Genomic DNA, 24,756 nt, shown 5'->3' on the forward strand with positions numbered 1-24,756 from the left:
GTGACTGCAGTGGCAGCTGGAGCGTGGGATTAAGCTGGTATGCTTGACATTTACTGTCCAATCAGAGGAAGTCATAATTGAGATATGTCCAAAAAAGGAATTTAAAGTATAGATCTCAAGTAAATTAGAAAAAAATTCCTAAGAAATGATGGACCAAGAAAATAATCTGCCCCCAGCCTTATAAACTTGAGTTTGTGCTTGGTGTCTAAATGTGTACAAAAATTAGCCTCCAAAATTTCTATTAGCTTTTATTCAATATCTTTGTTTCATTAAATATAAGTAAAATATCAAAGTTAGGGAATGTAGATGCTATGAAGAGATGGCTCAAGTCTAGTTTTAAAAGCTCCTATTGCACTACAGTGGGCCTAAGTTTCAGCTCCCAGCACCCAAGTTGGGTGGCTTACAACCGCATACAACTCCAGCTCCAAGGAAGGCTCCTGGTCTTCTGGCATTGACCAGCACATGCAATCATGTACACATACCATACACACACACACACACATACACACATACACACACACACGCATGCACAGACACACACACACACGCACGCACACACACACACACACACACTGAGAGAGAGAGAGAGAGAGAGAGAGAGAGAGAGAGAGAGAGAGAGAGAGAGAGAGAGAGAGAGAGAGAGAGAGAGAGAGAGAGAGCTGGCCTGGTGATAACCTGAAACATCTGGAATTAAAGAACATGGAGGCAGAAGTTCTTCACTTAGGTTTCAGAGAATAGACACAGAGAAAGTTATATCAAATAATAGCTTATGATCTAACATTATGAAACTAAACTGATTTTATCCTTAGGGACTTTAGCCATAAAACTATCCCATACATAAACTATAGAACAGTTGTGTTAAAGCTATGTTAATTTCTAAACAGGCTTGCGAATTTAATAAAAGAACCTACAACATAAGAACAGAACATTCCACCATGAAAACCACATAGGAGATTTAAATCAGGCATTTTCCAAAGGTGGAACGCAAATAGCTTAAAAATACAGAAATGAGAATCTTACATACCCCCGTATGGAGAAATCTATAATAAACATTAAAATAAAATACAATAAAGATCACAAATGCAACTGTCTATAGAACTCTAAAGAAATTAAGTACAACCCAAAATAGACAGATTAGAAAAAAATGTAAAGTTGGTACAAGGATATGTAGGAAAGAATGTAAGTTCCACAATACTGTTTTATAAAATTGAAAGGGACATAAATAGAACATAATGTTTGAAATAATGATAGATAGGATTCTAAAATTAGTATTGCCAGAAATTATCCAAGAGAAAACACACAGCGTCCTACCTAGGATCTGCATGTCACTCCAAAAGATTTCACAGTGAAACTATAGTAAGTCTAGAGAAAGACAACCTTTTCATTACATTATTTGTTTGCATTTGTATGTGTGTGGGTGCCGCTGAGTCTGTGTGGAAGTAAAGGGACAGCCTCCTGGAGTCAGTTCTCTGCCACCTTGTGGGTCCCAGGGATCAAATTCAAATCGTGTTGGGCTTGACAGCAAGAATCTTTTCCTGCTGACCGTATGAGGAAAGCACAATTGAACTTTCACCTAGCTTTTCAGCATGACCACATAGCCCTTTAACAATGGGATATTACCTTCAAAATGCTTACAGGATTGCCCAAGTACATACTCTATAGAAGCAAGCAGACTGTCACTTATGAGTATGAACACAAAATCTTCTAATAAAGGAAGAAACCAAATTCAAAATGATGAAATTAAATTCAAGAAGCAGTGAACAGTGAGAAAACTAATAAAGTATATTAATATTTCAGAAATGTAATATTAATAAAATATAAATTAATATTTAATGTATAACATTATATATTTTAACAGTGAAGTATCCTGTTACTAAATGCTAACATACTAATAACACCCAAATGAGGTGGAAATACAGATAAGGATGAAGTCTGGAGATGGTAGTGGATTAGCATCAAAGCAATTGGTTTGCTGTAATCAAGACCAGCTTAAGTTGAAACAAAAACAAAATAATAGTTGAGTGTTTACTAATACAGGTATGATGGATAGCTCCTATATAACTGTGAGAAACTGGAGCTCTGTTCATTGTTCATGCCTAGTTATGGAACAAAAGGAAAGTTACGTACAGGTTTGTAAATATACAGAAAGAATGATTGTCAAGCAGTATTGTGTTTGGTTGGTTGGTTTGTTTTTCATCTCCAAATTAAATATACTTGACAGAAATGCTAGGTCGCCATTCTCACCAGCTATCCTTGAAACACACTGTAGTCTCAGAGCTGGGTTTTGAGAAATGCTAAAACAATAATTTGCATGCAAATTACATGTTTTTGCTTGGAGAAAAGTCTAGGTAAAGAAAAACTAAAAGTTAAATTATTATTTTCCTTTTTTTAACTGCAAACAATTTTTTCTCTCTCCCTCTGTTTTTCCTGAGCAGGTTAGCCAGTATACCTTTGCTATGTGCAGTTATAGAGAAAAAAAATCCGAACCACAGGAACTAATGCAACTTGAAGGATACACTGTGGATTACACAGACCCCCACCCAGGTAAAGCTAAGTGAACCACTTTTCCAGTCAAGTATGGATGTCTGCAACTTTGTAATCATCTGTGTCTGTTCTCCATTTAAAACGTCCCTTGATGAATAGAAGACTTATTTGAAGGTCATGCAGCTAGACAAGAACTTTAAGATTAAAATTATGCCTTTTACTATCATATGATTCTCTATTATTCCTATATAATAATAAAATACTTAAATTTTGCTGATAGAAAAATTGAATGAGATATAGCAATACATGCAGAAACTTCACTGGGAAGCAAAATTACAAAAAAAATAGGTAATGAAATGGCAAATAAATGATAGGTAGGTAGATAGCTAGATAGATGATAAATGGTTAGATAGACAAATTTTGAGACAGAGTTTATATAGCCCTGGCTAGCCTGAAACTCACTATGTAGATCAGGCTGGCTTCAAATTTGCAATATCCTTCTGCTTTTCCAGTTAAAAGTAAGTACCACCACCCCAACACATATATTATATTATAATTTTCTCCACAAAAACCTTCTTATATTTCTCTCCCTCCGTGTATATTAGCTTATACATCGCCTAATGATAAATCTGAAATTCAAAATCTGAAATATTTTTTAATGTTCATATGATGCCACAGCTAGAAAATTCTATATCTGACCTTATTTGACAAGTTACAGTTAAAATCCATGGACAATAAGAATATTATAAAAAGATTACCTTCATGTTCTAGGTATAAGTATATGTGAAATTGGTGTTAAGACTGGGGTCTCACCCTTCAGATAACTCATTACTTGTAATGAGCTCAAGTTCAAACTCCAAGTATTCTAAGATCAAGCATTCCAGGTGTGTGGGGTCCTCAAATTATGATGGCTTTAGGACTGAACATATAGTGCTTGAAAATGAGTGAATAAATGATATGTGGATGGTAGTGAAATTAACCAGCAATGTTAAGAAACAGATAGTAAGATTTAGATACATTTTTAAATTATTATACAGAGATGAGGTAGAGATTGGTGGCCATATTCTCTAATTGTTCATTTACAAATACAAATGCCACTTGTCCAAAGACTAAACTACCATCGAAACTAAAATATCACTTTTGCCTTGTGTTTTTGTTTCCCCTGAACTCATATTTCACTTACATGTAGAATGATAAATATGCCAACACAAAGAATTTCCTTAAAATAAGATTGTTTCTAATTTAAATAAAATAAAAGGATAAAAAAAATTTCCCTTTCTGGAACAAAATACCAGATTTCACTCTGCGTTACTATGGGATATGTTTGTTGTACTACCTAAGGCTCTCTTGTCGAGAGCTGAGTATCTCCCTGAACTATATGTGGAAATGTTTTTGCTGTGTTCCTTTAAATTGTGGATTGGGGACATGATCCTCAAATAAGATCACTTAAAGCGCCGAGCTTATATGAATGAATCTGGGTAAATAAAGACTAAAATCGGCCAATCGTGTAAATTTTAATGGTGTCTTTCTTCTTTCACAGGCCTTCAGGGTGGCCAGGTATTTTTTAATGCTGTTAAAGAAGGAGATACTGTCATATTTGCCAGTGATGATGAACAGGACAGAATATTATGGGTACAAGCCATGTACAGGGCCACAGGCCAGTCTTATAAGCCAATTCCTGTAGTTCAAAGCCAGAAGCTAAATCCTAAAGGAGGAACTCTCCACGCGGATGCTCAGCTTTGTAAGTTTTGTGAAAATTAATTTGATTATCACGTAATAACCTTAATAAAATACAGAACTGAGGGAAATTTGTTCAGTGTTATGGCTTGTATTATTAATTAACTAATTAAATAAAAGTAGTTCCTCTTAGTCATAGAATTAGTTATCTAATTTTTCACATAAATCTGAAGTGATACCTGTGTGTTGATGAACTGAACAGCTTATATTTAGGAATGTATCTGTATATGTATTTATACATGTGTGCATGTCATTGCTATTAGTTAAATAATAATAATAACAATAACAATAATAAAGAGGCCATAAATCTGAAGTAGACCTGGGAGGTTTTAGATTGAGGTAAGGGAAGGGAGAAATGTTGTAGTTACAATCTCAAAAACATTTTTAAATATTCTTCAGACATTTCAAAAAGAAATTTGATTTGATTTTTCTGTCTTTAGCCTAGGTTTCTTATTAGAAGGAAGAAACTATTGTGAAATTAAATTTGATGATTGTGGAAGAATCACACTGGGCATTTGTTTTTGGTGACATGCAAGGATAATTGGGCTAGTCCCTTCTGTGTTGTAGAGTGACAAGAGGCATGTATAGTAAAGGGGGGAAGTAAAAACGCTGTTTCTTATCTTCAAATTACTAATGTCACTTTTAAATCAGTGTTTGTATGTTGATTTAAAACATTAAAACCCGGTGTGTCTTTCATGTTAATTCAGTAGTGATTGATTGTATGCTCTGTAATGGTGTTTGGAGCAGTTTCAAACACACTTTCAATAATGATCACTGGACCAAATGCTTTATCTGGTTACAACTCTTTTCAAAACTTCCCTTGTTTCTGGATAAATCAGTCTGGCTCTGTCTTAAAGCTCAAGTTGTGGCTTTATATTGTCAAGATTCTTCTCCGGGATAGTAACATCTTGACATGCATTATTTTCTTCTTTTCCTTTTCATGCATCAAATAATTGCCCTCTTCTTCTTAGACACTCTTAAATATATTATTACATCTGAGCATCTTTAAAGGCTCTAAAGAGGCCACACAATTAAAGGTGAGACCTGTGTCTTCATTTCAACTCCTTTGACATCTTTGAATGCCTTGTTTCAAACTGTAGCAGGCCTTTGCCACAGCAGTGCAGAGTCAGGTGTTGAATCTCCTTTAAGAACACTGTGGAGTGCAGAGAGCATGTTCTGGAGGCTCCTTTAGGCATTTCAATTAGCCTAGCCACATCAACTGCATCTTTTCTACTGAAAATGTTAGGTTAGAAACGATGCCATGGGCTATCATATTGAACCATCAGATGCAAGGTCCATCAGCACATGAGAGTACATAGGCATGCCTTGCAGACACAGAGAGAGAGAGAGAGAGAGACAGAGAGACAGACAGAGACAGAGAGACAGAGAGACAGACAGAGAGAGGGGGGGCACCAGAATGCATTCCTCCCTCTGTTTCTGTTGCTCTAATCAGACATTGTCCCTGAGTTATTTTGCCATCTCTGGATGACCTATACTGTTAGATTGAGTTCTTTCCACATTCATAGACTGGACTCTGTCCTTCATCTCTTGGAATAGAGTTCCACAGTATTTAATGGGAAACTGCTTTGTCTTCCTGCAAATCCCTGTTTGATATGTGAGCAGTAACTGCCTCACAAGCTTTATTGCAGTACTAGTTTTCTTGCTCAGCTCTGTTTGAAGTTCTCATTCCTGGTTTCATGTGTGAGCCTAATCTCGTTCTCGTGGCTCATTCTTACTGTGTGAATACTGAGGTGCCCCTGCCTCTGTGTACCTGCTGTTATGTCTACTTTGTTTTTTCCTGTTCACTCTCATAGAGAAGACCTAGAATATATCCAAATTCCCGCCTGATTAAGACTAACTTGTTTCAGCTACACCTATAAAATTAATCTTCATTTATTCAACGCTCCTGTGCCCTTTTTAACCTCTTATCTGTAGGCCACACCTTTATTCTTAGCTAGGCTAATTTCTAAACATGTCACACTTCAATTGCTATTGTATCTTTTTTTTTTCTACTGAGTTGTTGCCCATATATGGACATTTTGTTAACTTTGGAACTAGCATAACCTTTTCTTTTTAATTAATATATATTAATTATGCATAATAGTGAGCTGTATTAAAACATTTTCATACATGTACATGCTGTATTTTTATTTTTTTCACCTCTCAGTATCCTCTCTTGCTCCCCTCCCCCTTCGACTGATGCCTTTCCTATTCCCAACGAGTCTCCTTTGTATATTCATGGTTTTTTAAGTTTTGAATTTTCCTGTTTATTTTTGTGTGTGATGCATTGAGGGTTTGGGGGGTTTCTTACAGGTTCCTGAGTAAGGGATTATTTGCAGCTATGTGCTCCTTACTGATGATTACAAACTGAAGAGAACTCGTCTCCCTCTTTCTGTAATTACTGTCTATGCTCAAGGAAGACCAGGGCCCTGTGTGCCTCTGAACACAGCATTCCATCTCGCTCTCATCCTTATTCTCTCCTCTTCCCCTCTTAGATGCCTTTTAGTCCCTCTTCCATGGCATTCTCTGATCTTTAGAGGGAGTAAAATAGTTGTTCTACTTAAGGCAAAAATGTTTAGCTCTCCCTTATGCTCTGCATTCTGTCACTTACGAGTCTCTGCAGTTACTCTGGTGTCCACCGAAAAAGGGAGCTTCTTTGACCAAAGCTAATGATGGCACTAACCCATGCACATGAACGTAGTTATTGAGAAGTATGCTGTGTCCATTTTAAAGAAAATAATAACAGCTTCTTTGCTCTGGCCTATGATGTCCTAAGCCATGGGTTTTGTCAAGGCATGCAGTATCAGTGGTGAATTCTCTCCTGTGGAGTGGGCCTCCAGGACAATCAAAAAGCAGTTGGTTACTCCCATTACTGGCTTGCCACTATTGCAGCAAAGGGAATTTTTGTGTCTCGGTGGTCAGTAGCAGAGCACACAAAGTCTGCAACCGAATAAGACTCTTATTGAAATCACTCCCTCAGCCCACTCCCAAGCATCCTGCATAGTGTCTTTGGGCATCATGGGAACTTGCTAGCAGGAAGAAAGCTTCCATCCCAGTTCCAGCTAGATTTCTACATGTTCTGCAACCAAAGCATGTGATGTCCTCAGTAATAGAGTCTGCCACTCTAGTGATGAAGCAACCTTCAGACACAGTAAATGTCCTCATTGTTTTTGGGCACCTCAGAAGACTCTCTGGCCAAAAACTTGTAGTTAACCCACCCCTGGCTTTTATTAATAACCTATGGCTTCTGGAGATGCTACTCTTTTGTGGTCATTTACTGTCCATTTATCTTATTTGTTAGTTGACCTCTAAAACATTTGGTTTGAATTACTTCCTTATTATTGAGTTTTGAGAGATCTTTATATATTCCTGATGTAATATATTTATCAAAATTGTTACTTGACAAATATTTCTCATCTGTGGCTTGTTTTACCATAAATCCTAACAGTTCTTTTAAAAACAAATATATCTCAATTTTTGATGAAGTCTATTTTCTTTCTTGCTGTTAGTTGGCTTTTGTTTTTAAGACAATGTTGCATAATACAACTCATGGTCTGCAATCTTACTGCCTCAGCATCTAGAATGCTGCAATTAGAGGCATGGTTTCTCATTTCCTTAAATAGAGATACTTGTCTTAGTGTACCCAGACAAATGTAACTTTAGGAAGAAAGAGTCTTTTGGCTCACAGTTTAAAATACACTTAATAATGCTAAGAGAGCAAGAGTTTGAAGCAGCCAGCCACATGCCATACAGAGTCAGGAAGAGAGCCAGGCTTACTTTCTGCTCCTTCTGTCATCCAGGATAGCACCCTAGGGAATAGTACCACCTACAGTGGGCAGGTCCTCTCACCTCAGTTAACTATTAAAATATTCCTGCAAGCCCAGAGGCCCATCTCCCAGGTGATTACAGAACTCAAGTTGATAGTTGAGGTCAATCATTACAGCATCATTAATGCCATGGATAAGAAATCTTCACCTCACCTAAAACTATTTTAAATCCTTATCCTGTATCTAGAAATTATATAACTTGCCTTTTAAATTTTGCATCTATTTTGACTCAGTTGTTATATGGGTTGATAGTGGCCATCAGTGTTCATGGAATCGTGTAGGCATTTGGTGAGTTGAAAAGGCTGCCCTAGGACATTTTCTGACAACATTTTCTCCCTGTCTGGTGTTACTTTTATGGTTAAGGCAGTGCCAGTCAGGCTGGATGGAACTGAGTGTACTTGTTCTGACTTAAAACAGAATGCTGTCACTGCTAGTGATGATTTTTTTTTCTGTAGGCAAGCTGCTAGTTGTATTCTTAATGAGAGAAGACCTCTTGTTTTTAATCTGTTTTCAATGAGTAAATAAAAATTCTGAGGGAAGGAGGAAGATGCATACGTTTCCATCTTATCAGAATGAGGAATCTGACTCCATCAGTTTGCCCTCAGCCTCTCACTGCCTCCTGTGATGCCATGTTGTTCCTTTCCATTTTTTTCCTGACCATCTCTTAGAACACTTTAATAGTCATCAACAAAAGTAAATCACGAAGTTGAAATGACCCGTTATATAACTGTAGATAATATCTTCTGTCATTTCTCTTCTCGTTTCTTTGCTGACCTGTAGTTGGTAAAGGTAAGTTTCTTTTCTTTCATTTTTTTCTTTCTTTCTGCTTAAATATTATTGTGAATTGATGAGAACTTTGAAGGCTGCCATCTCTTTTACAGTGTCAGCCTCCAACTTCCTAGGCAAACTCAGAAAATTTTCATTAGGTCTCACATTTATTTTTTTAATTTTTTTTAACCACAACAAAAGTGGAAGCAGTCTAATATCTATTATTCATGTGAACATAAAGATAATCTTGTAATAGCATCCAAAATTGGCCAGATCGTATAGAAGTGAAGCATTCTAGTTTATATGTGTGGTATCATTTCCACAATGTTAGGAACTTACTTGTAATATGAAAAGCTAGGCATACTTATACCTAAAACAATCATAATTGATAAGCTGAATTGAGGGACCAGTAATTTTTCTTCTTTTAAGGTTCTCAATTTTATTTATCCTATATATACTTTTACTTCCTTTTTGTTTTTGGTTTTGGTTTTTTTTTTTTTTTTTTTTTTTTTTGGTTTTTCGAGACAGGGTTTCTCTGTATTGTTTTGGAGGCTGTCCTGGAACTCGCTCTGTAGATCAGGCTGGCCTGGAACTCACAGAAATCCTCCTGCCTCTGCCTCTTGAGTGCTGGAATTAAAGGCGTGTGCCACCAACGCCTGGCCTTTTACTTCCTTTTTAAAAAGCTTTTTTTGGAAAAATAAACTAAGCATAATGAATGTTTAAGGACAGTCAAATTAATGCTTAAAAATTTAACTTAGTAGATCACCTTACCTTTTTAGGATATCAACAACAATACATATTTACAGATCTCTCCAGTAGGTAAATCTTTTTCTGTAAGTCTGAGCATGTGTAGAAATCCTTAAGACAGAGTAAGAAGAGTGAGAGACATGTGCTGCTAATGTCCCATTTCAAATGCAGTGAGCTGCCTTGCACAGGTGAGCAGGGTTTTAAAAACTACACTTTGTTTGTTCTATCAATCCAAAACCACCTTGCTTTTCATTTTCTCTTAATTACATACATAGCACAATATATTTTTGATCTTAGTGCCACCTTACAAAGTAGTTAACCTCCAATAATAACTGTTAAATGTGAACCTGGGGCTAGAGAGATGGCTTGGCAGATGGGAGTAATCACTCTTCTAGTAGAAGACCCTAGTGCTCATGTCAGGAAGCTCACAACCACCTGTAACCCCAGCTCCAAGGAACCTGACCCCCCTCTTCTGGACTCATAGTAGCACAATTGCATAACCACACTTGCACATATATTATTTATACACAAATAAGGTGATTTTTTGTAAACATGGTCCAGAAAACCTGACATCTATTTTATTTTTGCCAAATATGTTTGTAAGGAGCCGAGCTTACATTTAATTTTATGAACTTGCTTTCCATGTTGCTTGTATGTTGTTATGTTAACAACATCTTACTTTCCTCATTTCCATGTTAAATTTCATACTTTATAGGTAAAGCATGAGTTTACTTTGCCCTGAACATACTGTTTTTGGTAAATGTTCAATAATTGTATACTTTGCTGACTTATAGTTCTCAGTCTCCATTATTAATTAAAACTTTTATTGTGTGAAAATAATTTTATACTATTTACTACAAAATACAAGGCATGTACCATGTCAATTTTAACTAACATAACAAAAAGAAGCTAATAAATTATTTGATCAATAATTGAGATATGAATTAACTTATAAATGATGTTTATATTAACTGTTACTCTAGCCTTAAGCAAAATCATTATATATGTACATACTAGCCAGACTTAACTACATAGCAATTTAAAACACACTATTATATATGTATATTATTGTTACATACACCTGTTGTTACATATATAGCCTATTGAAGGTCATGTGTGTGATACAAAAACATGGCGGTGCCAACTACTGCAAGCCACTTTGTAACTTCCTGCAAACTTTAAACTGTTTAAGGGTATGATCTCCAAGAAATGTATAGACATGTTTGTGTAAGTTACATGGAGCTGTTGGCAAACCCCTTAAGCACATGGCAGTTTCAAGCATAGGAAAGTGAGTTTATATTTCAAAAGTTTCATCGAATCTTAGGTGGCCCCATGTTTCACAGAGGAGAAATGGTTTCAGCTAGTCATTCCCCCCTCTTCTCTTGATCGTTTGTTACTGAGTCCTAGTTCCAGATACCTCAGTAACTTCCAGTTTCTGCCTAAAATTTTCCAGTTCAGTTGCCCCCTTCTGTCTTCATGCCCTTCCCCTTGTTTGTACAGGATCCCTTACCACACTAAGAGCGGCAGAAGCAGCAGGGTCATTACTGTGCAGTGCAAACAGAATGTAATTTCTCCATTGCACAGTCTGAACTCTGACTTCGATACCCTTCTGGAGATGTGGGTCCTTAGGCACCCAAAGCCAGCTGGGTTCAGTGCCCACCCAATATATAATATCCTCCCTCACCCCAGAGAGGTCAGCCAGGTCTTTGGTGGTCCTTCTGTGTTTGCTGCATTAGTGACTTTCAAGTCAGTATTAACTGTATAAATTGAAACCATTGACCTCCTATCTTTTCCCTTAAGTCTACACATCTATTATCCTAATGAAACATTTGAATTTTTAGGTTCCACTTGAATGAAACCTCTATAATTTCTTGAATTTCTAGCAAACAGCAGCATTGCTCAATTTGGATTTTATTCCATCCACTGTTAGCACTCTTGGTGACAATACAACCTAAAGATGTTACAGCATAGATATCCAACTGTTACCATAGAAACTCCACCAGCGCCTGCAATTACCATGTCCCACATCTGTAGTTAGTCCATAGGTTAATCATCACAATTTATAACACTATCACAGTGAATCATTTAAGACCATTTCTTGCTGGCTTATTTTGATAATTCTCTTACATTGTTTCAGAAGACAAACTAAACTGAAATCCGCTGGCATCATAGCAGTGAGCATTTAACTAGTACTATGGATATTTTTTTAATTGGATAATTTTTTCTTACAGTAAACATTAATTGAAGTTAACCTGATAAAATCCAGTTTTAAGCAACAGGGTTTGGCTATACCAGGTGGTTGGAAACACATTTTCTAGCTGATTCAAGTGCCTCAACTGTGTATTTTAAGAGTAAAATGTAGATGAGTTATGCCAAAGGAAAGCTACGTGAAATTATGTTTTTCTAAAAATGAGAAATTAGACAATACTATCGCTGATTTTTGTTTCAGTTTTATGAGACAAAAACGTGAATGAAGAAATGTAGGGATACACAAAAGATACAAAGTAACAGATTTGTAGGTTATGGGTTTCATGAAAGTTGTAACTAAGACTTCATTGCAGTAAACAGTTCTGTTAAATAGGGAGATGGTAGCTGCTCTTGTCACAAACATTCATTGTGTCACATGACCTGCTTCACTTTATATATTTTCCCTATATATATTCTGTGGCATTATATTGTTCCATTTCTGAAATTTCTGTTAAAAATACTGAGTGTTCAATAGCGTGTGTCTCCATCTTAGTCCTTTGCTTTTATGCTGCTGCCATCCCTTGTACTTTGTAGTGTGCTGTGAGCACTCATATCCAAGGCCAGACAACTAAACCAACTTCAGTTTTAAAAAATAGAATTTGACTAGGAAAAAAAGCTAAAAATAAAAAATATCTGTCACGCAGGGAGGTCCAAATATCCTTAGAGTTTATTTTTAATTCTTCTTGAATCTGTAGAAGCTAATGGTGACATGTCTTTTCATATAGCATTTTGCACTTGCTTGTCTGACACAGTAGGAGCAGAGATGTTGGGTCTTTCCAGAAGGTGTTTCCAAAACTCTAGCCCTGAGGGACTGCAGGTTGTTGTTGGGGTCTTATTATTATTATTATCATATTGATTAGTTTTTATTTGTTGGGTAGCAAGCATGTACCACAGCAAAGGTTATGACATTCAGAGAACAACTTGAAGCAGCCAATTCTCTCCTGGGTACCCACCTGAAGTCAACAAGCTTGTCAGCAAGTGCCTTTACTCACTGAGGCAATCCTTCTCACCAGCCTCTGTTTTTGTTTGTGGTTTCTTTTCTTTGAGACCGAGTTTCTCTTTGTAGCCCTGGTTGTGCTGGAACTCACTCTGTAGACCAGGCTGGCCTAGAACTCAGAGATTCACCTGATCTCTGCCTATGGAGTACTGGGAGTAAAGGCATGCCCCACCGCTCCCCGGCTCTAAGTTGTTTTTTTTTTTAATCTTAAACCTTTAGTGAGTTTGTTTGCCTGTATTTTCTAAGTTGAAGGAGAATATTCTTTTGTGACTTAGTATTTGTGAATGTAATGTTATCATTAATCTAATTGCCAAAAAATAATTGTTCACCCATGTGTGCTTTGTCACACTAATAAAAATTATTTGAAGCTGTGTCTCAAAATATTGTTTCATCGGTTCAAAAATAATTATTTAATTGAAAAAATTAACTATAGACTTGTCTTCAGAAATGTATATTTTAAGACTATTTTCCTATTGCTTTTTTAAAATGATTCTTTAAGCCTTTATAATAAAGTAAGAAATAGGAGAGGTTTTTTTTTCCCTGTGAAATCTATTACATATCCTCTTCTCCACAGAGAAACCATTAATGGTCGTTATTTTTAACTGCTTCATGTGACCTCTGCTGAAAGAAATAATGAATAAAAATCAGCAGTTATTTTATAAAAAATAATCATCTCATAAAGGTGACACTAAGCAAGTCTTTACTTAGGGAAATGAAGATGCTAAAATAGACAATCCCTTCAACTGAAGAATGCATGCGTTTTGCCTTCCGTGCTGCTCTGCCTCCTACTCAGTTGACGCTATTTTGTATGGTTTTATGAGACATTAGACAGGATATAAGAGAAACTGAACTGCCTTATATCTCAGCCCAAGAAAAAAGTCTAGTGTTCATCCGTTTAGTACTACTTTCGTGTGGCATATTTCATCATTTGGGCAGTCATTAAATGTGAAAGAGCACAAATGGCATTTTATTCAGAAATGACCGTTGCGTACCTTACATCACCCGTGCATTGTCTTGCGTTGCTTTGTTGCTGCATTCAGTTTCTCAAGTTATGTGGGCGTGAGGTGTACATTCATCTTTGTGTGTTTCATTTTTAATGTGATTCTCAAGACCCTTCAGCTTGAATTATATAGTTCTTCCATCCACAAATATGGCTGAAAGTTGAACTTGACATGGATCAATATGATCTGGGCTAAATATCTAAATGTGACTGATTATGTTAGCATCATGTCCACAGATCAATATTGAGTTTTATTATGAGCCTGACTCTATAATTGGGTTTAATCAATAAACTTTTGTCTCTTTTCCTTTGCAATTTTAGGATTGTTCCACATAGGTTTTAGAAACTACACTTAGCTTGCATTTAGGACTCTTTCCTTCTGATGACCAGAAAGGGATTTATGTATGAATTTTAAGCAACAATGGGCATCATGTTTACAGTGGTGGAAGAGTCCACTCCAGTTACTGCTTGCTCAGAGCTAATGTAGTAACACCCCAGCACTCCTTCTGGGAAGTGTGGGGTTTTTTCTGTCTATATTTAGTAAATCACATTGAAGACTTTGACAAAACATACCATTAATGAAAGCAATCATAAAAGCTTGCCTTTTGATAAACCCGCAGGGTCCACAGGCGTTGAAAGATGCAATCTGTAAAGAACAATAAATTTGAACCTTTGATTGAAGTGCCATTTGGGATGTGGTGCATTGTCTGCATATCTGCACAGACCCGATGCTCCCTTTTTCACGTCTCTTAAACTTGAAGCCTGAGAGCATTCAATGCCATTTCTGCACTGAAGTTGGTCCCATTAAAAGCTCCATACAAAAAAGCAGACTGGAAGTGATCCAGCCGAAGCTGTGTGCTTATCTCTGCCCTAGTTTGCCATTTGGAAAGCAGGCTTCTGGCCGTCAGTGCTGCTTCCTTTATGAATAGACCTGGATTGTTTTCTTGTTACTTCTCTTTGCAAGGATATTCCTAAAATGCATCAACTTTTCTCTCCCTGACCCTCTCTTTTTGGACAGTGTCTTTCTATGTAGCTAGGACTGACCTGGGATCCTCTATGCAGAACGGGCTGGCTACCAGCCTCTACCTCCCAAGTACTGTGATGATAGGTCTAAACTACCATGTTCAGCCCAACTTCCCTTAAAATTGGAAATAACATTGTCCTTTGAATAGATATTAGGAGTAAATTTGAATAAAAATTGGACTTTGAGCCCTATAATGGCTCAGCAGATGAAACTATCTGCAACCAAGCCTGATGACCTGAGTTTGACTCTTAAAACCCATGTAGTAGCAGAACCCGAAGAACCAACTCCTGTTCTCTGATTTCAGTATATTCATGATGGTGTACACACACACACACACACACACACACACACACGCAGCTAAAAGTTTTTCTTTGAATGTGTTCTTTCTAAATGGTTTTTGGATTTTCCTCATGTCATCCTTGGGCTTCAGACTTTGCAATTCATATTAATATGATATATCCTTTGTGTCATGGGTGATTCTCTGTTATCATGAGACCTGAACTTTGTGTTTCTTGTAAGCTATATTGTTGACTTTTAAATCAGAAGCTTAAATGTACTGCAAATGACCTTTTGAATTGACAGATGCCGACCGTTTTCAGAAACATGGAATGGATGAGTTTATTTCTGCTAGTCCTTGCAAGCTAGACCATGCCTTCCTCTTCAGAATTCTCCAGAGACAGACTTTGGATCATAGACTGAATGATTCCTATTCCTGTTTGGTGGGTACAAATCTGTCTGTCTGTCACCCATACGTTAGAATAAAAGATTTTTGGAAGTGAGAAATAGTTGCTGGAAAACAACAGTTTATTCCCGTCTCATTTGATCACCGTGGTTGGGGTTAGGATAAAGAATTCCAATCGATGGCTTCTCAATTTGAAAATTATACACTTGAAGATCACTGCTGTGCCACTCAATAGACAGGAGAATAGACCGGCATAGATACTGAACTGCTTTATCAGTTCCCCCAGACAACGCTGTGTGGAAAGAAGATTGCTTTAAATAAAGATGGAAAACCTCTGTCATAGGATTCACCAATACCTGCACAGACATTTTAATGTTTATGTCCTATTCATCAGATATTGCTGTCTTGTGCCTGTCTCTTTGATTCCTAAGAAAACGTAAGTGACAGGCGAAGAAGCAGAAAAATTAACAATATGATGGAATATACAAAACAGGACAGCTTTAATTTCATATAGCCCTCCAAAGTTAATTTGAATTGGGAGAGGCAAAAGAGCAGGGGGGTAGAGACAGAGAGACGATTTAAATAGCTAACTGCTACCTGGTATGTGTTGAATAGCAAAATTTTGATGTTATAATATATTCCCTGATAGCATAGATCTAGGGATTAAAATTGTCACCTAACAACTATTTATTATTGGAAATGGCATTTGCCACCACTACTTGACTTTCATGGATACCAAGCCTAATAACTTCATAGAATAAGTTACATTCCCTTTGAAATCAGATCTCACGCAGTGTGTGCTCAAGTCTTTGGAGCTACCCACAAGACAGGAAGAAATCAATCAACTGCTATGCTTACACTGATAATTCATCAATTTGTTTATGAATCTGAGAACAGAGCTGGGTTTGGTGGCAAACATCTTTAATTCCAGAACTTGAAAAGCAGAGACAGGCAGATTTGTCAGATTTCAGTGAGTTCAAGGCCATCTTTGTCTAGACAGAGAGTTTCAGGCCAGCCATGGCTAAATACTGAGACTTGGTCTTTAAAAAATAAAAGAAGGAAGAGAGGGAGGGAGGGAAGGAAGGGAAAAAAGTAAGAAAAATCTGAGAAAAATTCTTACCATGTGTCTTGTATACAGTGAGAGGGGATTGTGATGTGATTAGGAAAAGTACTTGAAGATAGAATGGACCTGGTTGTCAGTCAAGACTCACTAAACGATTTTCTCTGTGGTCTTGCACAATTCTAGTCATATTTCTGATGTAAGCTAACTCATAATATGTACCTTATGTGACAGTTCTAAATACAGACCATTGTCTGTAGTGTGTCTGCTGGTACACTACCTTACCTTTGTTAGTACAGTGTCCTGTAATATCCCTGTCCTCCTCTTCCTTAACAGTTATTGTTTCCTTTAAAAGCCTTATCTTCTCTTTCTCATTTTAATCTAATGCACGTAAGATGAGTGTGTTATGGCGCTCTATGAAGCTGCTCTACCTAACCAAACCTACAGCACCAACCAAACTGGCTGCTTGCCTTCTGCCCCACTCTCACAGCCTGCATCTCACTTCAGAAGGACAAGAAACCACTGCTGGAAAAATCTTAAGTCCTGTGATCGCAGAAGGACAGACTGAGAAAAACATTCCAGGCAGAAGCAGGCAGATGTGTGCCACCAGTGGGGTTGCTGAAAATTTCTTCTAGTTTCTGTTATAGAATGCTTTCGGGGAATGGTCAGTTTCTGAGGTAGTGTCTACTTTGTTGTTCCCTTTTTAACTGACGCATAAAGGCAGCAAGGTGTAGGGAGTATCACTAGCTGTGACTGGGAAATGTAAATAAGTCCTGTGAATAGAATTTGCTTAGTTTTGAATAGCAGTAGAGAAGGCAAGGTGCCACATGTTGTCACAGAGATACGAGACTCCTGAAACTGATGACACTCCATCTCATGACAACATTTAGAACTGTGACTAACAAAGCAAATGCTAAGAGACACTCCGCTGGCGCCGCCGCTGCTGCTTATGGTGCCTAAATGTGCATACAGAAAAGCAAATCCTAGAAAAAAAATGTGTCTTTTTCTTTTCTCTTGCAGGGGTGGTTTAGCCCTGGCCAAGTCTTTGTGTTAGATGAATACTGTGCCCGCTATGGTGTGAGAGGCTGTCACAGGCATCTCTGCTACCTTACAGAACTGATGGAACATTCAGAAAACGGTGCTGTCATTGACCCCACCCTGCTCCATTACAGCTTTGCATTCTGTGCCTCTCACGTGCATGGCAACAGGTATTTTGACTCGCAAATACTCAGTGAAATGTATAGGGTTGCCTGGAAGATGGGGGGAGTGGGCTTTGCCATCATCACCTAGTAACAGATTGTAAATAGCAGGTACTTCTTAGTAGGGAAAAAAGATTCACACAAAGGAAAAATGTACATCAATATGCTGTTGATTTAGGTGAGCTGCACTTTATGTTTCTTTTTGCTGGCAAAACCACTTGAGAGAGAGAGAGACAGAACATATCCATGAGAGTGCAAATTGCCTTTTCTTCTCAGGCGCCCCCTGGTTCTGCATCGCTGAAGTGTCCAGATGATTCCTGTTGTAGTGCCCGTGCGTACCTGGGGAGGATTTACTGCAGGATGCCGCTGGCCTAAGGACCTTTTCTTAGCCTTTATGGAGTAAGCTTTCACTGTGAAAGCAAGATCAGATAAACATACTCATGCTGTGATGCCACCCAGCCCCTTCCTAACTTATGTTTCTGGAGCAAGCAATTTGCATTAGGATTCTGAGACACTGAACTCACCTCTTCTTACTAAGACAGAAAACGAGAATCACCTAATGTAGCCCTCCATTATTCTCTACCTCTGGGCTTAAGAACAAGCCTATGGTACTGTCCTCCTGAAATTGTCTACAGATTCCCTTAGTTAAGGCTCCCCCTATAACTGAGGTCCAGACAGTCCAACCCCTTTGACTTTGTTTAACTATTCTCTATCTCCTGTCTATTAAGTTTTCTTTTCTTTCTTCCCCAATTCCTGCCATTCCTCGGTCTAAAATAAAGTTGATCTAAGTCGTGGGATCTTTGCACGTTTTCACTTGGTTATGGAGCCCATGCTTGCTTGAGTAGTAGGAAAACGTTGTCAGTTGTAGCTTACTTTTGTTGTTGTTTCCATGTCCCCAAACGGAGCCTCTGTTCCGTGCACGTGAGGCTAGGGGTCTGGTGCATGGAAGCTGATGGCTTTTCTTTGACAGCAGATGTCATGACGTCTTTTACTGAAGCCACTTCCCTCCTAGCTGCTGCAGTGCCTCTTGGGTCGTGGGATTTGAAGGAGAAGCATGCCAGAGTGGGAAAGCATTCACAGACGCATAGGAAGAGACTTCCTAGAAACAAACCCAACGGCAGTTACATAATCAGATCGCCTTAGTTAGTGACACTGAACGGTAGAATTAAATTGCAAACACTGAGAAATTCAACTAACGAGCCCCAAAATATGTGTGCTTGAGACATATATTAGTGTAAAGCTCCTGAAGCATCCAGGAGTGCTTGCCACTGCCTAAGAGGGAACCTGATTTGAATCCTAGGTTGCTATAGTTACCTTTATTCTGCAAAACTATTGTTTTCTTCATCATGATAATGTCCTTTTTTATGAAGCGAAGTTGGCGTTTATTAAGAAATGTATTTGGTAGGGGTGTCAGGAGAGGAGAGAGAGAGATGGAAGAGAAGAGTAGCACACACCCTAGAGTGGGTGTGAGATTCTGGGGTCAGATAACTTGGAATGAAGTGTGTTTATATGTCCCTGCATATTTTATACAATTTTTCCATGAAATCCACTTTACAAAAAGTTAAAATATACACAGTGAGTTGGTCTCTGATTCAACGTTTTGGTGTATGCAACTTAAAAAGGAGGATAGATGTTCTTAAAAATGCACGAAGAGCCGTGGCATTTCCTGTGATGTTTGCAGTCAGTAACTGCTATTCAGGAATGTCCTATTCACATGATCAAAGAATAAAGGGGCCCAAACATGTCTACTGGAATCCTGGCTCTAAAATTTGCAGACCAAACTAGGTTGGAAAACTACTTAACCTTCTAGAAATGCAAAATTCTCAGGTGTGAAAGGCAAGGAACATCAGTGTCAAGACTCTGGATGAATATAGGGTTTCTATCAGTATAAGCTGTTATTATTCCAGTGTGCATGCCTGATGCCCCCCCCCAGCCCAGGAAGATGTAAGCTTTGAGGAAGGAGAAAATGCAGAAAGCCTGTAGTCCAGCCATTCTACCTCCTGCTAAGCAGAAATATTGCAGTGTGTGTGTGTGTGTGTGTGTACGCACGCACGCACACTTATACTACTAATTTCTTTGCTAATCGAATATTCTAGCTTAATCGCCTCCTTCTTGAGAATGTGCCACTATGATGTATGTATCCCATGCCTGGTGTTTGTCTACACAGACTTTCTGCGAAGAATTATGTCAGTGTCAAATCCCTACTTTTCTGCAGTCTGCCATCATTTTTCTGATCATTTTTCCATCTGAAAAGACACACAGAGAGAATCAATCATTTTTGTGCATTGCCTGAGAACCACCTCTGACAAAAAAATTCAAAAGGAAGAAGGCTCGCCTTTTGTTGTTAGCTGAAGTGAAGGACAGCAGCAGCAGCGTCTGGAGCAAGTTTTTTCAGGGAGCACATCCCATTGAGCAGGGCTGGGTGTGCGTGTTCTGTGTACTGCATTTTCTCTGAATAGCTCTCTGAAAGAGAAGAATAGATGTAAACAGAAAAGGGCCTGGCTGGTACCAACATGGAGGAAGACAGAAAGAAGAAAAGAAGAAAGAAAGAAAGAGTGAGTCAAGGACAGAAACAGACCCACTCCTGCAGGAAGATAACCACACACACCCATGAATAACACAGCCTCTCACAATGACAGTTCCACCGAGGGCTGACAGCAAGGTGAAAAGAGACTCGAGAAACAATGCATCCGAAGGGCAAAGTTCGAGGCTGATCCTGTGTGCTTATAAGGCCTGATTTTGTAAGTCACTCCAGAGGTGGAGAAATGAAAGCCAAAGCATAAAATGGCTTTTATGTCCGCTTAATGTAAGACCTACGATGTAGTCACCCATGCTTCTACCTTTAGTAAAGCCACCTGGGGTCTGCTACATGGCTCTCAAAAGAGAGCTCTGATGTACTGGCTTTCAAGTAGGAGGTAAAAGTGTACAGTATTGACTGTAGTATGTATAAAATTCACCCTTTTTTCGGTGGCATCCAGATCATAGCACAGAGTGGGAGAAAAACCTTACTGGCCACCAGTCAGAATCATATTCTGATACTTCCGTCTTCATGGATGCTAACATTCATTCTCCTTGTTTGCCACTCCAGATATTATGCCTTCCCCTTCTCCACTCTAATTTTAGAAATAGGAATACATAATTTTTGTAAAGTCATAGATAATGAATCAAGGAGGATCATAAGAATTTTCACTGCTACCTCTTAATCTAGGCTTAGGTGTATGGCTTAAAGAAATGATATTTAATACTGTAATCCCAGCATCTTAGAGGAGGAGATAGGAGGACCAGTAATTTAAGATCATCTTGCATTACATAGCTAGCTTAATGCCAGGCGAGACTGCATGAGACCCTGTCAAAAAAATTCAGATATAAATATCATCAAAATTTTAAGTGTAGAGGCTGGTTTCCAGGGAGTGGAAAGCCTCTGAAATACAGCTTATCTGACTGATTTCAGCCGTTGTGTTAAAAGCCTAAAGCTCAAAGCTAATATGAGTGAATGCCTTTCAAATATAAATCATGTGATGTTTTTAAATTTTTTTGGAAAATATAGAACATCCCTAAATCTGCTTTGATCATACATTCTCAGTATTATCTTTACCTGTCCAAGCTAGTTCAACATGAAGCAGTGTATACACTCTTAACACAACAGAAACCCTGGAAAGAGGGAGACTGGATGTATCCTAAAAGATGCTGTCATGGGAAAAAAAACATCTGTAGTCTTGTTTCTGACTCTTCTGCTTACCAGCTGTTTAGCTTCAAACAAGTGGTTCTAATGTTTCTGAGCCACACCTCTCTTCTACCTGTTCATTTACCTCTGACTAAGAACATTAATGCTACCTACTTCCTTTAGTTCCTAAATAGATCAAATAAAATTGTGTGAACAATTTGTTCATAGTCAGATCAGGCTGAAGTATCATGTCAAGGCCTTTTTATGTACACTTGTGTAAGTTTACTACCTCTTACACAAAATGATTGGGACAGCAAGTGTTTCCAGTTTCAAATATTTTTGAATTTTGAAATGATTGGATGAATTTTACTGATTGGACACCCCAACTGTGGCTGAGCTACAGTGATGGAAAAGTCTTGGATTTCAAATGTCTTCATCAGGGAGGCTCAACCTGAGTTAGGTGCGTGAGCTTCTGGGGGTCTTGTTTTAGAAGCACTGAGTGCCCTGGTGAGTGTTAAGCACCATGGTGGGTGGAATATTCATAAACTAGCTTCAAGTGGAAATTATTTTCTGCAATCTTGTAGCTCCTTTTCACCATGTTGCTTGGAGCCATTGTAGACTTAATGGGATATTAGTAAAAGCTTGAGCTAAAGGCAGAGCAAAGAAACCTATTGTCAAGTAGAGAGAAAAATAGGCTGCATCTTGGAGAATAGTTGCTGAGGCCATATGATTGTTCTCCTCCGTTCTCTGGTCATATTAAGCAACTTTGGGATTTTTCTGAAGCACCGGATAAAATGCCTATTGGAGGTAAACCACAGAGGAAGAGAGGCAAGAAAGGGTTGTTTTAGAACACATGAGATACATCGGGTGAGCCACAGACAGAAACGAGATCTACATTGCTAGCCTAGGACTACAGCATACATTTTAGCTTTTCCTTCCTCTTTATCTGCCATTTCTGCCTCCAGCACGGTCCACTTCCTACAACTGCAACACAGGTAGGAGCCCACTCTGAATTTGCCAACTGGAGTCTAGCACTGTGTACACTCTCTTCAGTCTGTTATCTCTCTGCTTCTAGGGATAGCTCTTCAGTATTCAGTGAAGCATCAACTTATCTCCTATCATCTTTGGTGAGGTGACATCATGCATTTGTCACAATATCCATTCCACCTAGAAATCTCTGGGCATCCTGCTTAATGTGCTGTTGCTTGGTTGCTTGGTTTTCATTTTCAAGTTCTCATGAGATAAAGATTACTCTTTGCCTTCTACAGTTGTTGGTTTTGGTAAGCATGATTATCACACCCTGAAAGTTCACTTCCTTGCTGTTTGCCTTTTCCTTGTCATGGTTGTTTTTCTTCCTCTTAATTTCTTTCCTTCCTTGGTTTTTGAGGAATTTTTCCCCTACCTTCCTAATGCATAGTAAATCATATATTCTACCTTAATGAGGGATTCGAGACTATATACCATCCTAAATATTGCTTTTACAACGTAGTCTAAATCTTCTATATAGGAAATATTGATTCCTTTCATGAAATTTTAATTGTTAAAATTCTTGAGATTATCTAAATCTCATTTTATTCTGTAATCTGTGAGGTACCAATTCTTTGTAAGTTGTAGGAATTTTATGACTAAGTATGTGTCAAATATCAAAATTCTAAAAGTGATACAAAAATTGCAAATGTTTCTTGTTGCTTTTTTACTTTGATGTAGTTATTGCAAGCAGAATCTATGTGCTTCAAGTCTTCTAACCCTTATGAAACTTTGCCTGTTGGATCTTTGGGGTTATGACCATGATATGTGGGAGCTTGTCGTTGCTACTACGCATTCTTCTATTTCTGCCATTTTGCTTTGTATTTTTTGAGTCTATCTTTTTAGGTACACTCAAGTTTGAAATTTTCAGTCTTCCTGTGAATATTGTTACTTAGTGACCTTTATCACAACCAGTGTTGATTTTGTCTAACTTTACTGTCACTTTTTTTGTATTTGTCTCATAAGCATTTGTTTATACTTTTGGCTTTTCTGTATTCTGGGATTTTAGTATGTTATAAAATAGTAAAATAAGTTTTTTTGTTTATTTATTTATTTATTTATTTATTTTGGTTTTTCGAGACAGGGTTTCTCTGTATTGTTTTGGAGGATGTCTTGAAACTCACTCTGTATACCAGGCTGGCCTTGAACTCAGAGAGATCTGCCTGCCTCTGCCTCCTGAGTGCTGGGATTAAAGGCATGCGCCACCAACGCCCAGCATAAGTTAATTTTTTAGTGTGATTAATATTTTAGTCTGTTTGGTCCCTTTATCATTAACATGCACGCTAATGAAATTAAATTAACCTTTAGATTTTGGTTCTATGTTTTCTTTTTGGGGCCTTCTTCCTTTAGTTTACAGAGGTTAACAAATCTATTGTATATTTTCCCCCTAACAACAGTTTATATTTTACAACCATTGTATTTGAATATTTACCAGGTACATTGCCGAATATTTAAAGCTGCATACATAATCAGCTAAATTCTCCTCACCTCTTCCCTGCCTTTCTTGCTTGTGGTTTTACACCAAATCTTTCTTTCTTTCTTCCTTTCTTTCTGCCCTAAACTCTGCATCTCCATGTCTGATGTCAAAACACTCTTCAGATATCCAACTCTGTTCAGCTTTGTTGACTGCAACACACCTCTTTCTCTTGGGCTGGCTCCACTCTGTTAGCAGCTCTCCTCCACAGGTGTCCCATGACTCTGGCATCTCTAATATCTTGGGTTCTCCCGGGCAATCCAGGCTTTAACTCCACAACATCATGAAATGGCCTCTCTACTAGGCATCCATTCAGGGACATCCCTGACACATGCCTGGTCTCAGCGGCTTTCTTTAGGTACGGAGGCAAATTCCAGAAGCTGTTTCTTTTATCCTTAGCTCTAAAGCCAGAACCACATGACCAAATCTGCCAAACTCTGCTGCTTCCTGGGTCCGGAACATGGATCCCTGTTCAGTTACCTCTTCACCAGCTTTCTATCCTTCACTGCCTAAGCTTGGCTGTAGTGAAACTTGCTCTGGAGACCAGGCTGGTCTCAAACTCAGAGATCCACCAGCCTTCCCAGTGCTGGGATTAAAGGTGTGCCCCACCACACCCAGCTCTAAGTTTTCTTTTAGTTCCTTTTCACAAGTTGCAAACCTAGCTGGGTGGGATCTTGCCTTGAGGTCACCACTCCCTTTATTCTATTTCTTAATCCTTTTATCTCCTTGAACAAAGAATTTAGCTCTATTTCATTTCTTGGGGCTCTTTTTTTAAACCTCAAAATTTACATTTTGTCATTTACCAAGCTCAGCTTATTCA

General features: G+C 38.2%; 1 protein-coding gene across 18 annotated transcripts in view; it reads left to right on the forward strand.

Annotated features, from left to right (window-relative positions):
• The window catches only part of Cadps2 (calcium dependent secretion activator 2), a 519,904-nt gene that overhangs the window by 358,698 nt on the left and 136,450 nt on the right, over positions 1-24,756 (forward strand). For 12 of the 18 annotated variants that reach the window (XM_040728765.1, XM_040728767.1, XM_040728757.1 and 9 more), the window contains exons 10-14: positions 2,436-2,544; positions 4,025-4,225; positions 8,829-8,837; positions 15,414-15,550; positions 17,594-17,781. In XM_040728765.1, the coding sequence (XP_040584699.1) occupies positions 2,436-2,544; positions 4,025-4,225; positions 8,829-8,837; positions 15,414-15,550; positions 17,594-17,781 (644 nt within the window). The remainder of the gene's footprint in view (positions 1-2,435; positions 2,545-4,024; positions 4,226-8,828; positions 8,838-15,413; positions 15,551-17,593; positions 17,782-24,756) is intronic. The other 6 variants (XM_040728764.1, XM_040728773.1, XM_040728760.1 and 3 more) reach the window with 1 other exon arrangement.

The sequence above is a fragment of the Mesocricetus auratus genome, unplaced genomic scaffold (assembly GCF_017639785.1).
Source record: "Mesocricetus auratus isolate SY011 unplaced genomic scaffold, BCM_Maur_2.0 Super-Scaffold_100019, whole genome shotgun sequence".
In the NCBI taxonomy this organism is placed as follows: domain Eukaryota; kingdom Metazoa; phylum Chordata; class Mammalia; order Rodentia; family Cricetidae; genus Mesocricetus; species Mesocricetus auratus.